The sequence below is a fragment of the Epinephelus moara genome, chromosome 14, assembly GCF_006386435.1.
Source record: "Epinephelus moara isolate mb chromosome 14, YSFRI_EMoa_1.0, whole genome shotgun sequence".
In the NCBI taxonomy this organism is placed as follows: Eukaryota; Metazoa; Chordata; class Actinopteri; order Perciformes; family Serranidae; genus Epinephelus; species Epinephelus moara.
The window spans coordinates 4,741,668-4,753,973 of NC_065519.1; the positions used below are offsets into that span (position 1 = coordinate 4,741,668).

General features: G+C 39.9%; 1 protein-coding gene across 2 annotated transcripts in view; it reads left to right on the plus strand.

Moving 5' to 3' along the window:
- Positions 1 to 12,229, plus strand: part of mapkbp1 (mitogen-activated protein kinase binding protein 1) — a 59,101-nt gene extending 46,872 nt beyond the window's left edge. Inside the window, exons 18-31 of one of the 2 annotated variants that reach the window (XM_050061904.1) lie at positions 3,713 to 3,776; positions 3,919 to 4,047; positions 4,168 to 4,301; positions 5,040 to 5,089; positions 5,784 to 5,933; positions 6,040 to 6,174; positions 6,455 to 6,579; positions 6,668 to 6,795; positions 6,900 to 7,130; positions 8,233 to 8,314; positions 8,439 to 8,935; positions 9,047 to 9,763; positions 10,365 to 10,450; positions 10,808 to 12,229. In XM_050061904.1, coding sequence (XP_049917861.1) covers positions 3,713 to 3,776; positions 3,919 to 4,047; positions 4,168 to 4,301; positions 5,040 to 5,089; positions 5,784 to 5,933; positions 6,040 to 6,174; positions 6,455 to 6,579; positions 6,668 to 6,795; positions 6,900 to 7,130; positions 8,233 to 8,314; positions 8,439 to 8,935; positions 9,047 to 9,763; positions 10,365 to 10,450; positions 10,808 to 11,050 — 2,771 coding nt within the window. In that variant the 3' untranslated portion in view covers positions 11,051 to 12,229. Of the gene's footprint in view, positions 1 to 3,712; positions 3,777 to 3,918; positions 4,048 to 4,164; positions 4,302 to 5,039; positions 5,090 to 5,783; positions 5,934 to 6,039; positions 6,175 to 6,454; positions 6,580 to 6,667; positions 6,796 to 6,899; positions 7,131 to 8,232; positions 8,315 to 8,438; positions 8,936 to 9,046; positions 9,764 to 10,364; positions 10,451 to 10,807 lie in introns of both variants that reach the window. The other variant, XM_050061903.1, reaches the window with a different exon arrangement.
- Positions 12,230 to 12,306: the final 77 nt, after the last annotated feature.

Below are 12,306 nucleotides of genomic sequence, written 5' to 3' on the forward strand. Positions count from 1 at the left end.
TTTGGATTAAAAATTTTCGACATATTATACTATGACTTTTTCCACTGAAAATTTCGACATACTATGACTTTGTCCACTGAAATTTTTCAACATACTATACTATGACTTTTTCCACTGAAAATTTTGACATATTATATGATGACTTTTGTTCCACTGAAATTTTTCAACATACTATCCTATGACTATTTGGATTAAAATATTTTGACATACTATACTATGACTTTTTTCACTGAAAATTTTCGATATACTATACTATGACTTTTTTCACTGAAAATTTTCGACATACTATATGACGACTTTTGTTCCGCTGAAATTTTTCGACATACTATCCTATCACTTTTTGGATCAAAATATTTCGACATCCTATACTATGACTTTTTGGATAAAAAATTTTCGACATACTATACTGTGACTTTTTGGATTAAAATTTTTCAACATATTATACTATGACTTCATGAACTGAAAATTTCAACATACTATACTATTACTTTTTTCACTGAAATTTTTCAACATACTATACTATGGCTTTTTTCACTGAAATTTTTCAATATAATATACTATGACTTTTTTCATTGAAAATGTTCAAGACACTATACTATGACTTTCTTCATTGAAAATGTTCGACATACTATATGACGACTTTTGTTCCGCTGAAATTTTTCGACATACTATCCTATGACTTTTTGGATTAAAATATTTCGACATGCTATACTATGACTTTTTGGATAAAACATTTTCGACATACTATACCATGACTTTTTGGATTTAAATTTTTCGACATACTATACTATGACTTTTTCCACTGAAAATTTCCACATGCTATACTATGACTTTATCAACTTAAAATTTCGACATACTATGACTTTTTGGATTTAAATTTTTCGACATACTATACTGTGACTTTTTTTCCTCTGAAATTTTTCGATATAATATACTATGACTTTTTGGAATGAAATTTTTCGACATGCTATACTATGACCTTATTCACTGAAAGCTTTCGACATTATGGTATGACTTTTTGGATGAAAATTTTTCAACATTCTATACTATGACTTTTTGGATCAAAATATTTCGACATACTATACAATGAATTTTTGGATTAAACTTTTTCGACATAGTACAGCATAAGTTTTTTCACTGAAAGTTTTCAACATACTTTTCTATGACTTTATCAACTAAAAATTTCAACATACTATCCTATGACTTTTTGGATTAAAATATTTCGACATGCTATACTATGACCTTATTCACTGAAAGCTTTCGACATTATGGTATGACTTTTTGGATGAAAATTTTTCAACATTCTATACCATGACTTTTTGGATCAAAATATTTCGATATACTATAGTATGAATTTTTGGATTAAACTTTTTTGACATACTATAGTATAGGTTTTTTCACTGAAAATTTTCGACACCCTATGCTATGACTATGAATGAAATTTTTTTGACATACTATAGTATGAATTTTTGGATTAAACTTTTTCGACATACTATAGTATAAGTTTTTTCACTGAAAATTTTCGACATACCATACTATAACTTTATCAACTAAAAATTTCGAAATACTATACTATGCATTTTTTCACAGAAAAATTTTGACATACTATACTAAGACTTTTTTCCTCTGAAATTTTTCGACATATTATACTATGACTTTTTTCACTAAAAATTTTCGACATACTATACTATGACGTTTTTGATGAAAATTGTTCAACGTACTATACTATGACTTTTTTCCACACTGAAATTTTTTGACATACTATACTATGACTTTTTTCACTGAAATTTTTCGACATAATATACTGTGACTTTTTCCACTGAAAATTTTGACATACTATATAACGACTTTTGTTCCACTGAAATTTTTCAACGTACTGTGCCATTGCTTTTTTCACTGAAATTTTTCAATATAATATACTATGACTTTTTGGAATGAAACTTTTCGACATAGTATACTAAGACTTTCTGCACTGAAAATTTTCGAAATATGATACTATGACCTTTTTCACTGAAAGCTTTCGACATACTATACTATTACTTTTTTCCTATTTTCCTTTTTTCCTTTTGGTATACTACTTTTTGGATTACAATTTTCGGCATACTAAGAGTTTATTTCACTGAAGATTTTCGACATACTCTGAGGTTTTTCACTGCAATTTTTCGACATACTATACTATGACTTTCCACTGAAAAATTTTTAGATACTATACTATGACTTACTCAATTAAAATTGTTCGACATATTATACTATGAATTTTTCCCCCTGAAATTTTTCGACATACTATACTATGATTTTATCAACTGAATATTTCGAGATGCTATACTATGACGTTTTTCATTGAAAATGTTCATCATACTATACTATGACTTTTCACTGAAAATTTTCAACATACTATACTATGACTTTTTTTCACTGAAAATTTTCTACGTACTATACTATGACTTTTTCGATTAGAATATTTCAACATACTATACTATGACTTCACTGAAAATTTTCAACATACTATACTATGACTTTTTTCATTGAAAATGTTCGAGACACTATGCTATGACTTTCTTTTTTCATTGAAAATGTTCGAGACACTATGCTATGACTTTCTTCATTGAAAATGTTCGACATACTATATGACGACTTTTGTTCCGCTGAAATTTTTCGACATACTATCCTATGACTTTTTGGATAAAAAATTTTCGACATACTATACTATGACTTTTTGGATTAAAATTTTTCAACATATTATACTATGACTTCAGGATTAAAATTTTTCAACATATTATACTATGACTTCATCAACTGAAAATTTCAACATACTATACTATTACTTTTTTCACTGAAATTTTTCAAACATACTATACTATTACTTTTTTCACTGAAATTTTTCAATATAATATACTATGACTTTTTGGAATGAAATTTTTCGAAATACGACACTATGACCTTTTTTCCACTGAAAGCTTTCGACATACTATACTATGACTTTTTGGATTTAAATTTTTCGACATACTATACTATGACTTTTTGGATTGAAAATTTTCAACATACTATACTATGACGTTTTTTCACTGAAATTTTTCTACGTACTATACTATGAATTTTCGATTAGAATTTTTCAACATACTATACTATGACTTTTTTTTACTGAAAATTTTCAACATACTATACGATGACCTTTTTCATTGAAAATGTTCGAGACACTATACTATGACTTTTTTCATTGAAAATGTTCGATATACTATACTATGAATTTTTGATTAATATTTTTCTCTTTAAGTGATCTTTAAATGCCATTATACACTATCAGTTTTTTAAAAAAATATTAATTATCCTATTAATACATCCTGCACACAAAAAAAATCATCAAAGTTTCTGAAACTTTCTGATGTATGTAAATGTATGTATGAATTGTTATGTCCAGCTCTTTCATGAGCATTTTAAAGAAAGGAGGTCCACACAGCAACACGGAAACAAATTTATTTAAGAAATTGAACTACAGCAAACCATTCTGTGAAGTCAGCAGTCAGAATTTATGTGAAACTACAAATATTAACTGATAAAACTGATAAACCTAACACAATCAAACCAGACTATCAAGTCGAGTTTCTGAGAGGCATCAGTCTCACATGAGGGGAATCAACATGTGTATGTCTTAGACTATGAGTAATGGATATTTAACACCAACACTGTTTCTATTTGTCTGTCTGTCTCTCAGAGATAGTAACCGGTTTGAAGTTCAGCAGTGACTGCAGACACCTGATCACAGTGTCTGGAGACAGGTACGTCTCAGCTCACTGAGCTCATATCCAAATGTTCAGCGTATGTTTGGAACAGTTTTTAATTAAAGTCAGCTCAAAATATGTTGCTCAGTGTTTTTCAATAACAATAACAATAACTAATGAAACCTCTGTATGTTTGCAGCTGTATCTTTGTGTGGCGTCTCAGTCCAGAGTTGACCATCAGGATGAGGCAGCGGCTCGCTGACCTCCGTCCTCCAAGCAGCACTCAGACCTCCCAGAATGCACCTCAGCAGAAAGTGGTGAACCTCAGGTAAATGTTCAGCTCCATTCACAGCTGCTCTACTGCTGCTGATACCTGATGTTTGTTTAACTGGTGTAAACACAAACTGTGATGAATTATGTCCCAACTTGTGTGTATGTGTTGCAGCAGGGAGGTGTTGTCTCCTCGTGTCGTCACAATGTCTTCCGACAGCGACAAGGAGGAGGAAGAGGAGGAGGATGAGGAGGAGGAGCGTAGTTGTCCTTATATGGTCACAGCAGGATGCCTGGTGGAGGAGGAGACAGGTCTGTTACCATGGTTACAAAACATGCTAGCCCGGAGGTTTTCTTAGTTAAGGAAAACCTCATTTACTATGTTAAAAGCGATTTTACAGCGGTAAAAGTTTCCATGGAGATTGTTTGTTTGCTTGCTAATATTTAAACATTTTAAGGAAACCGTAAAGAGAAGACTTAAGAGTGTTTTGTGCAGCCGATTTTATTTTGAGGAAACTTTACGGAAAATCTTAGCTTATGGTGATTGGTGCAACAGGCCCCCAGATCTTTTACTTGAGTTAAGTAGTGCCACGGTGTAGAAATACTCTGTTACAAGTAAGTAAAAGTCTGGTGTGGAAAACTAAGTAAAAGTGCAGAAGTTTTAGCATCATAATATACATACAGTATACAATATATAAGTACCAAACGGAAAAGTACTCTGTGTGCAGAATGCCTCCTTTCATGGTGTTTTATCATTATGAAATATTATATTTTTCTGTTTTTTATCACTAATGAATACACGTAGAGTATTTTAATGTCGTAGTTCATTTAAGTGGAAACAATTTTAGATACTTTATGTATTAGTTGAAAGATAAAGTGGCATAAAATGGAAGTACTTATGTAAAGTATGACATAATTGTACTGATTCAATTCTTGATTGATTGTACCTTGTTACGTTCCCACACTGGTTTGTGTTCACAGATGAATTGTAGCTCTTCAGTTAATGAGCAAAATAAATTGTGTCCCGTTTGTTGTGTTTTTTTGTTTCAGAAATGACTGATGACAAGTCCGACTCTCAACACTGCAGAGACAACAGGAAGGTCAGTGGATGTGACAGCTGAGGCTGGAGGCATTATGTTTTCAGGTTGTCCGTCTGTCTCATTCTTGTGTACGCAATAGCTCATGAACACCTTGAGGGAATTTCTTCAAATTGGGCGCAAACGTCCACTTGGATTCAACGATGACCTGATTAGAATTCAGTGGTGGAAGGTCAAAGGTGACTGTGACTAGGGCTGGGTTATATAGTAATCGATTCATCTGCTTCAAATTAATCCTCCTCAGAATGACCCGATAACAATTCATAAAATCCGAGATCGATCTTTTAATATGCGCTCTTTTCCATGGATGTGTGAAGCTTTAACCTCGTTAATCTCATTGTTAGTAAACGGGCTGCTGCGCTAAATTATTAACGGCCGAAGTTTTGAGATGCTCTGATGTTGCCGGCTCTTTTATCTGTAACTGTTAGCTTACTGTTTTTATGTTTTGATGTCATTTATTATCGTGCGTCCTCCTCCTGCTTTCTGAATAAAATGCAGGAAAATGAATAGAGACTGCAGAGATTTTTTTTTTTTATGCAGAAATTATGAATTTGTTCTTGAATTTACAAATGGTGGCCATGAATTAACAGAACATGTGGGTTTAAACACGTTGCTGTTTTTATATGTTTAAGGTCGAAAGTAACACAGTGATGTCCCAGTAGAAGCGTGTACCTCAGTGTTTCTTTGTGACCCTCAGGAGGCTTCAGGGGGTCGACTCCCACGTCGTCAGTGGTCCAGGAGGACGGGTAGCGACGGAGTCCTGATGGTGAAGTCCATGTTGGACCTGAGACTGCTGGAGTCGTACTGCCCTGACAGACAGGAGGAGGAGCAGGAGGAACAGGTGGAGGTCAGAATGCTGACAGAAACTACAACATACCAAACTCTATTAAAAAAAAACACCTGATTTTAGGATAAACGCAGAGTAAACCTCACCTTCTGTCCATCCCACGCAGGTGAATACACACTCCCTCGATGTTAACACTTCCCCTTGTAGCCCGAGAAGGAGGGCCCCAGGTGTGGAGGCGGGGCTGTACAGGACCAATCAGGAGCTGGGGAGCACCGTCAGTCTGCAGGTCACCTCTGCATGGGTACGAACACACACAAGCTAACGTCAGGATCACTTTGGAGCCTTTGACAGTATTCATGGTCTTCTTCAGCAAATAGAACTTGCTCAGGTGTCAGTCACCTGATAACAGAAAGTCAAACATGGGTGGAGATTAATATTCATCATCAGACACCTGAGAAAGTTCAGCTCTCTGAGGAAGGTCATGACATACGGTAGAAAGCCCAGGAAGTGAACCTGAGAAATATTTAATCACCAGTATGTCCTGAGGTGAAGAGTGATGGTGTGTGATTGTGTCTGTCCAGGTGGAGGATGAGGCGAAGACCAATCAGAGGCCAGACTTCATCCGGCTGTCCAATCAGAGCCCAGACAGGGAGCCTCTTGTGCTGTATCCCGACGAATGGGAGGACAGAGTGAGCCTGGCAGGAAGGTAGGACTGTTTGTTGATTTCATCATCAGCACAGATTCCCTTTGTGTTGGATGTTGACTCTGTCTTAAACCCCGCCCCTTCCTGTCAGTGAGTTCCAGGTGAAGGAGGTGTGTCCCACTGTGACAGGTGGACGTCAGGACAAACCCAGTCCAGACAGCGGCTGCTCGCTGGGATTCAGCTCCACAATGTCCAGTCCTGTTAGACCTGCAGGAGACGGTGAGACAGACAGACAGACAGACAGACAGGCAGGCAGGCAGGCAGATTTCTTGTATCACTCACCTATAATGAGTCGTCTTTATTCCCTCTGTCCCGTCTGTCAGACTCAGAACCCACAGAGCCTCTCAGTGTCGATGGAAACTCCTCGGAACTGGAGATGGAGGAGGATGATGAGGAGGGAGGAAGAAGAGGAAGAGGAGGACGAGGAGGAAGAGGAGGTGGAGGAGGGGGAGGAACAGGAGAGGTCAGGGCCTCTCAGGTCGTCCCTCAGACTCCAGACCAGGAGGCTTTCCTGAAGGAACACTTTGTCACACTGGCCGACCTCTCAGGCTCAGGTACAGTCAGAGTCTGAAACACATCGACACTGAAACACTAACACTGTCAGCACTGTCAAAACTAGTAAAACTTTCAACACTGTCAACACCATCAACACTGTCAAAACTAGTAAAACAACACTGTCAACACCATCAACACTGTCAAAACTAGTAAAACTTTCAACACTGTCTACACCATCAACACTGTCAACACCATCAACACTGTCAAAACTAGTAAAACTTTCAACACTGTCAACACCATCAAAACGAGTAAAACTTTTAACAATGTCAACACCATCAACACTGTCAAAACTAGTAAAACTTTCAACATTGTAAACACCATTAACACTTTTAACACTGTCAACACCATCAACACTGTCTACACCATCAACACTGTCAAAACTAGTAAAACTTTCAACATTGTCAACACCATCAACACTGTCAACACCATTAACACTGTCAACACCATCAACACTGTCAAAACTAGTAAAACTTGCAACATTGTCAACACCATTCACACTGTCAAAACTAGTAAAACTTTCAACATTGTCAACACCATTAACACTTTTAACACTGTCTACACCATCAACACTGTCTACACCATCAACAGTCACAACTAGTAAAACTTTCAACATTGTCAACACCATTAACACTTTTAACACTGTCAACACCATCAACACTGTCTACACCATCAACACTGTCAAAACTAGTAAAACTTTCAACATTGTCAACACCATCAACACTGTCTACACCATCAACACTGTCAACACCGTCAACACCATCAACACTGTCAAAACTAGTAAAACTTTCAACATTGTCAACATCATCAACACTGTCAACACCATCAACACTGTCAACACCATCAATACTGTCAAAACTAGTAAAACTTTCAACACTGTCAACACCATCAACACTTTTAACACCATAAACACTGTCAGTACTATAAACACCATCAACACCTTTAATACTGTCAACACTGTTGTGTTTCAAAGGTACATCAGGCTGTTACTTGATAAATGCTAATAAATAAAACACTTTTTTTAGGAGCAAATAAAAATGGACTTTAGGCAAGTGAAAAAAAAATATTAATGTTAAACCCTGAATGTAAACTGTGTGTTGACAGGAAGTCCAAGCAAAACGTCTCACAGCTCCAATGAGAGTCTCAGCATCTCCTCGAGATTTCTCTCCCAGAATTCTGCTGCAAGGTAGAAATTCACTTCCTGGTTCCTCAACATGTTTAGTGACCTGATCAGTCTTAAACCATCTGGTTCTGGTTCTTTGTTGTGTTTCTGATTTAAAAAAAAAAGTCTTGTTTCCTCTGCTTCTTAGTCGGGCTGTGTTTCCTCTCCCATCTCGCACCACCAGCGGAGGAGGTAGTGGAGGTGGAGGTGGAGGAGGAGGAGGAGTGGAGACAAAGGCCCGTCCTCTGGTCTCAGAGGTACGACCTCTGATGGAGGAGAACCAGAATCATTCCCAGGACAGGAGGGTGACGTGGAACCAGGACCAAACACAGAAAATGAAGCAGGACCCAACATCCTCCCTTCAGGACCAGGTACAGTCCCAGGACAAGAAAGACCAGGACCAAACCCCGTCTTCTCAGATCGGGAACCAGATCCAGCAAGGTACAGATCAGCAGCAGAGCCAGGTGGAGGAGGAGGGGGCGGTCCAGCAGACCCACCGGCCCTCACCACTAAAGAAGAAGTTTCAAACCACAGTGGAGTCCAAAAGAAGCCTGGGCCCGACAGCCCGGGCCGCCGCCTCCCATCTGAACTCGTCCTCTGGACTCCGGAAGGCTCAGTCAGTTCAGAGCCTGCTGAGCGACACAGGTGAGACTCTGACGTCACAACACACATGTGACGAGTAAGACCCTGACCCAAACTGGAAGGTTCCAAACAGTTTTTAGACCTGAATATAACACTGTCTCTTTCTCCCTTCAGGAGACTCCTCTCTTTCCACATCCTGTCCATCAAGAGACGTCCCCTCTCAGCTGCTCCTCCCCCCGCAGCGTCCCACCACCCTCCCCTCCTCACCTAGACGCCCCCCGTCTATAGCCCCTCCCCCTCAGAGACCCAGCCCCGTCGCCTCCCCCAGGTCCCCCCAGCAGGAAACAGTCGCCGCTCCTTCTGCCATCACCACCCCGAGGAAGTCTTCATCCTCCTCCTCCACTCCGGTGGCATCTCGCTCCTACATGAGCCCCACTGCCAGCTCCATGGCCAAGATGTCACGCTCTGTCTCAGTGGGCGACGGCCTCAACATCCCCGAATCCAGCGAGGATCCTGCAGTGACATCATTATCAACTGCAGCGGTAACTTCCTCCTCTCAGGTCAAAGACACTCCACTGCCTCTTGTTGCCGTGGTGCCCTCCATCGCAGCTCTGGCCACACCCCCCCACGCTGCCGTTGTCCCCGTCGTTGTTGCCTCCTCTTCGTCTCTAGGTAACCATGGTAACCAGGTGGGCCCTGCCCCCCGTGGTCTCCAGGCTCGGGTCCCTGGCAGCAGCAGACCGCTCCCTGACAAGCCCTCCCTCGCCTCCTTGTCTTCCTCATCGCGGCCTCCTCCGGTCTCCGTTTCCCCGCTGACTGCCCCCCGGCAGGAGGAGGAGCCTCACACTGCTGCAGGCAGCAGCGGCAGCTTGGAGCAGAGAGACGACGCAGGTTTGGACTCTCAGCCTCCTCCTCTTCATCCCTTCATGCTGTCACCTCTACATCTGGGCTCAGCGCTCTGGCTGCACCCCTTACCTTCATTTTCCTCTTCACCACTGCACCCCTCCTCCTCCTCCTACTACTCCTCTCGCTCCGTACTGACGGGTGAGGTTTCACTCCTTTTTGTTTAAAGTCATCTGTCACTTCTTCGCTACATTGCACTGGGGTTTTTTTTGTTCTTGTTCTTAACTCCCTCCGTCAGAAAAAGTTCTGCTGAAACTGGGTTACACAGTGAAGTGTGTGTGTGATTGTATACTTGTACTTGCTACATAGTAGGGACTGAAGCTTATTTCACCAGAGTGAGGACATTTTTGGAATGTGAGGACATTTTGGTCCTCTCTTCTTCAAAGGCCTGTTTGAGGGTTAAGACTTGGTTTTAAGCTTTGGGTTGAAATAAGGTGAAGGTTAAGGTGAGGTTTCTTTGGGGTTTGGCATTTAGCTTTAATGGTTAGGTTAAGGTAATGGGCTTGAGATTGCAGTATGTTACTAAAGGTCCTCACAAAGATAGAAGCACCTTACACCATACCTTCTCTCTTTCTCTCTGTGTGTGCAGACCAGCCAATCAGTGTGGAGACGTGCAGAGCTCTGACCAATGAGCTGCAGAGCTGCTTCAAGAGAGCCACACACCTGTACAGGAAGGTGAGTGTGATATTTGACGATGTTTATCAGAGTCAGACATAAATAGAATTATGTACATGTTGAAGTTAAAACTTACCTTAGGGAAGGCCGTTTGTGTCCTGACCCATTAGGTAAAAGAAATCAGGTGTCGTTGCCAGATTGGGAGACTTTTTAGTACCATTCAAGTGAAAAGTTAGACTGTAGGTCAACGCATCAGCTCCTCATGAAGGAGCCGTAGGACAGTGCAGCGCAGGATTAAGGTTTTGAAGACAGAAGAAGTCTTGGGGGGAGCAATGACATCAGCAGTGACATCAGCAGCAGACCAATGTTTTCAGACAACTTCTAAGTCTGACACTCACCTGTCTTTCTCTCCTCCAGGTGAGTGGCTCCTCCCACAATGACTCCACACCTGACCAACATCAGATGGCCGTCGTCCTATCAGAAGCCTTCCAGGCCATGAGGGCGGAGCTCGACTCTCTGCCACTCGGCGCCCCGAGCATGCTGGGAGTGGAGGGGGGGTTGGGAGGAGTGGGGGAGGTGAAGACGGCGGCTCTGCTGGAAGAGTATTCTCTGCTGCTGCTGCAGGCCGTTCACAGGAGGATTAACAACACTACAGACTGAACACTACTCCTCTTCATCACCTCCTCCTCCTCTTTCTTATCTCTTCTTACCTTCGTCCTTTTCGCTTCAGCTCTTCCTCGCCTTATTTCTTTTTATCTACTCTGTCTCTGGTCTACCTCCTCTTCCTCCTTTCACTCTTTGGTCTTCACTTCCTCCTTTTTACTTTTCCTCATCTATTCAACCTTCCAGCTTTGCTCTTCATCTTTTTCCTCTCAGTCCTTCTTGTCCTTTTCTTCCACAACCATCTTCTTCTAGTTTTCCTCCTCATACTCTTCTTCATCCTCCCTCCCCGCTTTCTTGTCTTCCTCCTCTTCTGTCTGGTCCTGTTTCCAAATCCTCCATCTTCTTGTCCGTCTTTTTTTCTCCTCGTAGTCTTATCTTTTTCCCCCTCATCTCTTTTACTTAACTACTTTGCCTCCTTGCTTTCCCCTCCTCTTCCTCTTCCTCCTCCTCATCTTCACAGATGAAGGATCTGAAGCCATTCTGATTTCGTCTGGACTTTTATTCCCTTTTTACTGTTATGCAAGAATCTCTCCGGTCTTAAGGAACGACACATTTTTTAGAAACTGAAGTTTTTATCAACTTGTTTTTTAAAAGACATTTTTCCTTTTCCATTCCCGTCGTTTGTTTGGAGGGAATCTGAACGGCTCGTTTGGATCAATGATTATTGATTAGTGTTGTAGAGACATTGATGTTAGACTGTAGAGACTTTTTAAAGGAGCAAACAGCAATATGAGACGTTTTGTCACACTGTTTGATTTGAACAAACTTTAATGTTCTTCTGTTTGATGTAAATGTCATTTCCTGAGTTCACTTGAATCCAAAACAGACTTCCTGTTTGAAACGTCACAGCGAGTTCAAGTGAGATTTTTAGTTTGTATTTATTCTCTTGATGTTACAGTTTGACTGTCAGACTACTGAACACTGACTCTTTATCCTTCACCAGACTTCACAAACTGAGCGCCATGTTTTTCAACGTTATTTTTAACTGTAACAGGAGGATGTACATTTTTATAATTGTTATTAAAACGAACACTTTTAGGGATCTTTGGGTTTAAATTAGGGGTCAAATTGTTTCTAACAGTTTGTTGTAACGGCGACTTTCTCACTAACCAACAGGTCAAAGTTCAGTTTGAAACGTTTTCATGTTTTTTGTCAAAATTTAATAAAAGTTTGGGACTTATTTTCAGTTTTGTTTTATTAAGGTAAAGAATATTTATTAGCTTAATAAGTGTAAACATTATTTTACTGTGACA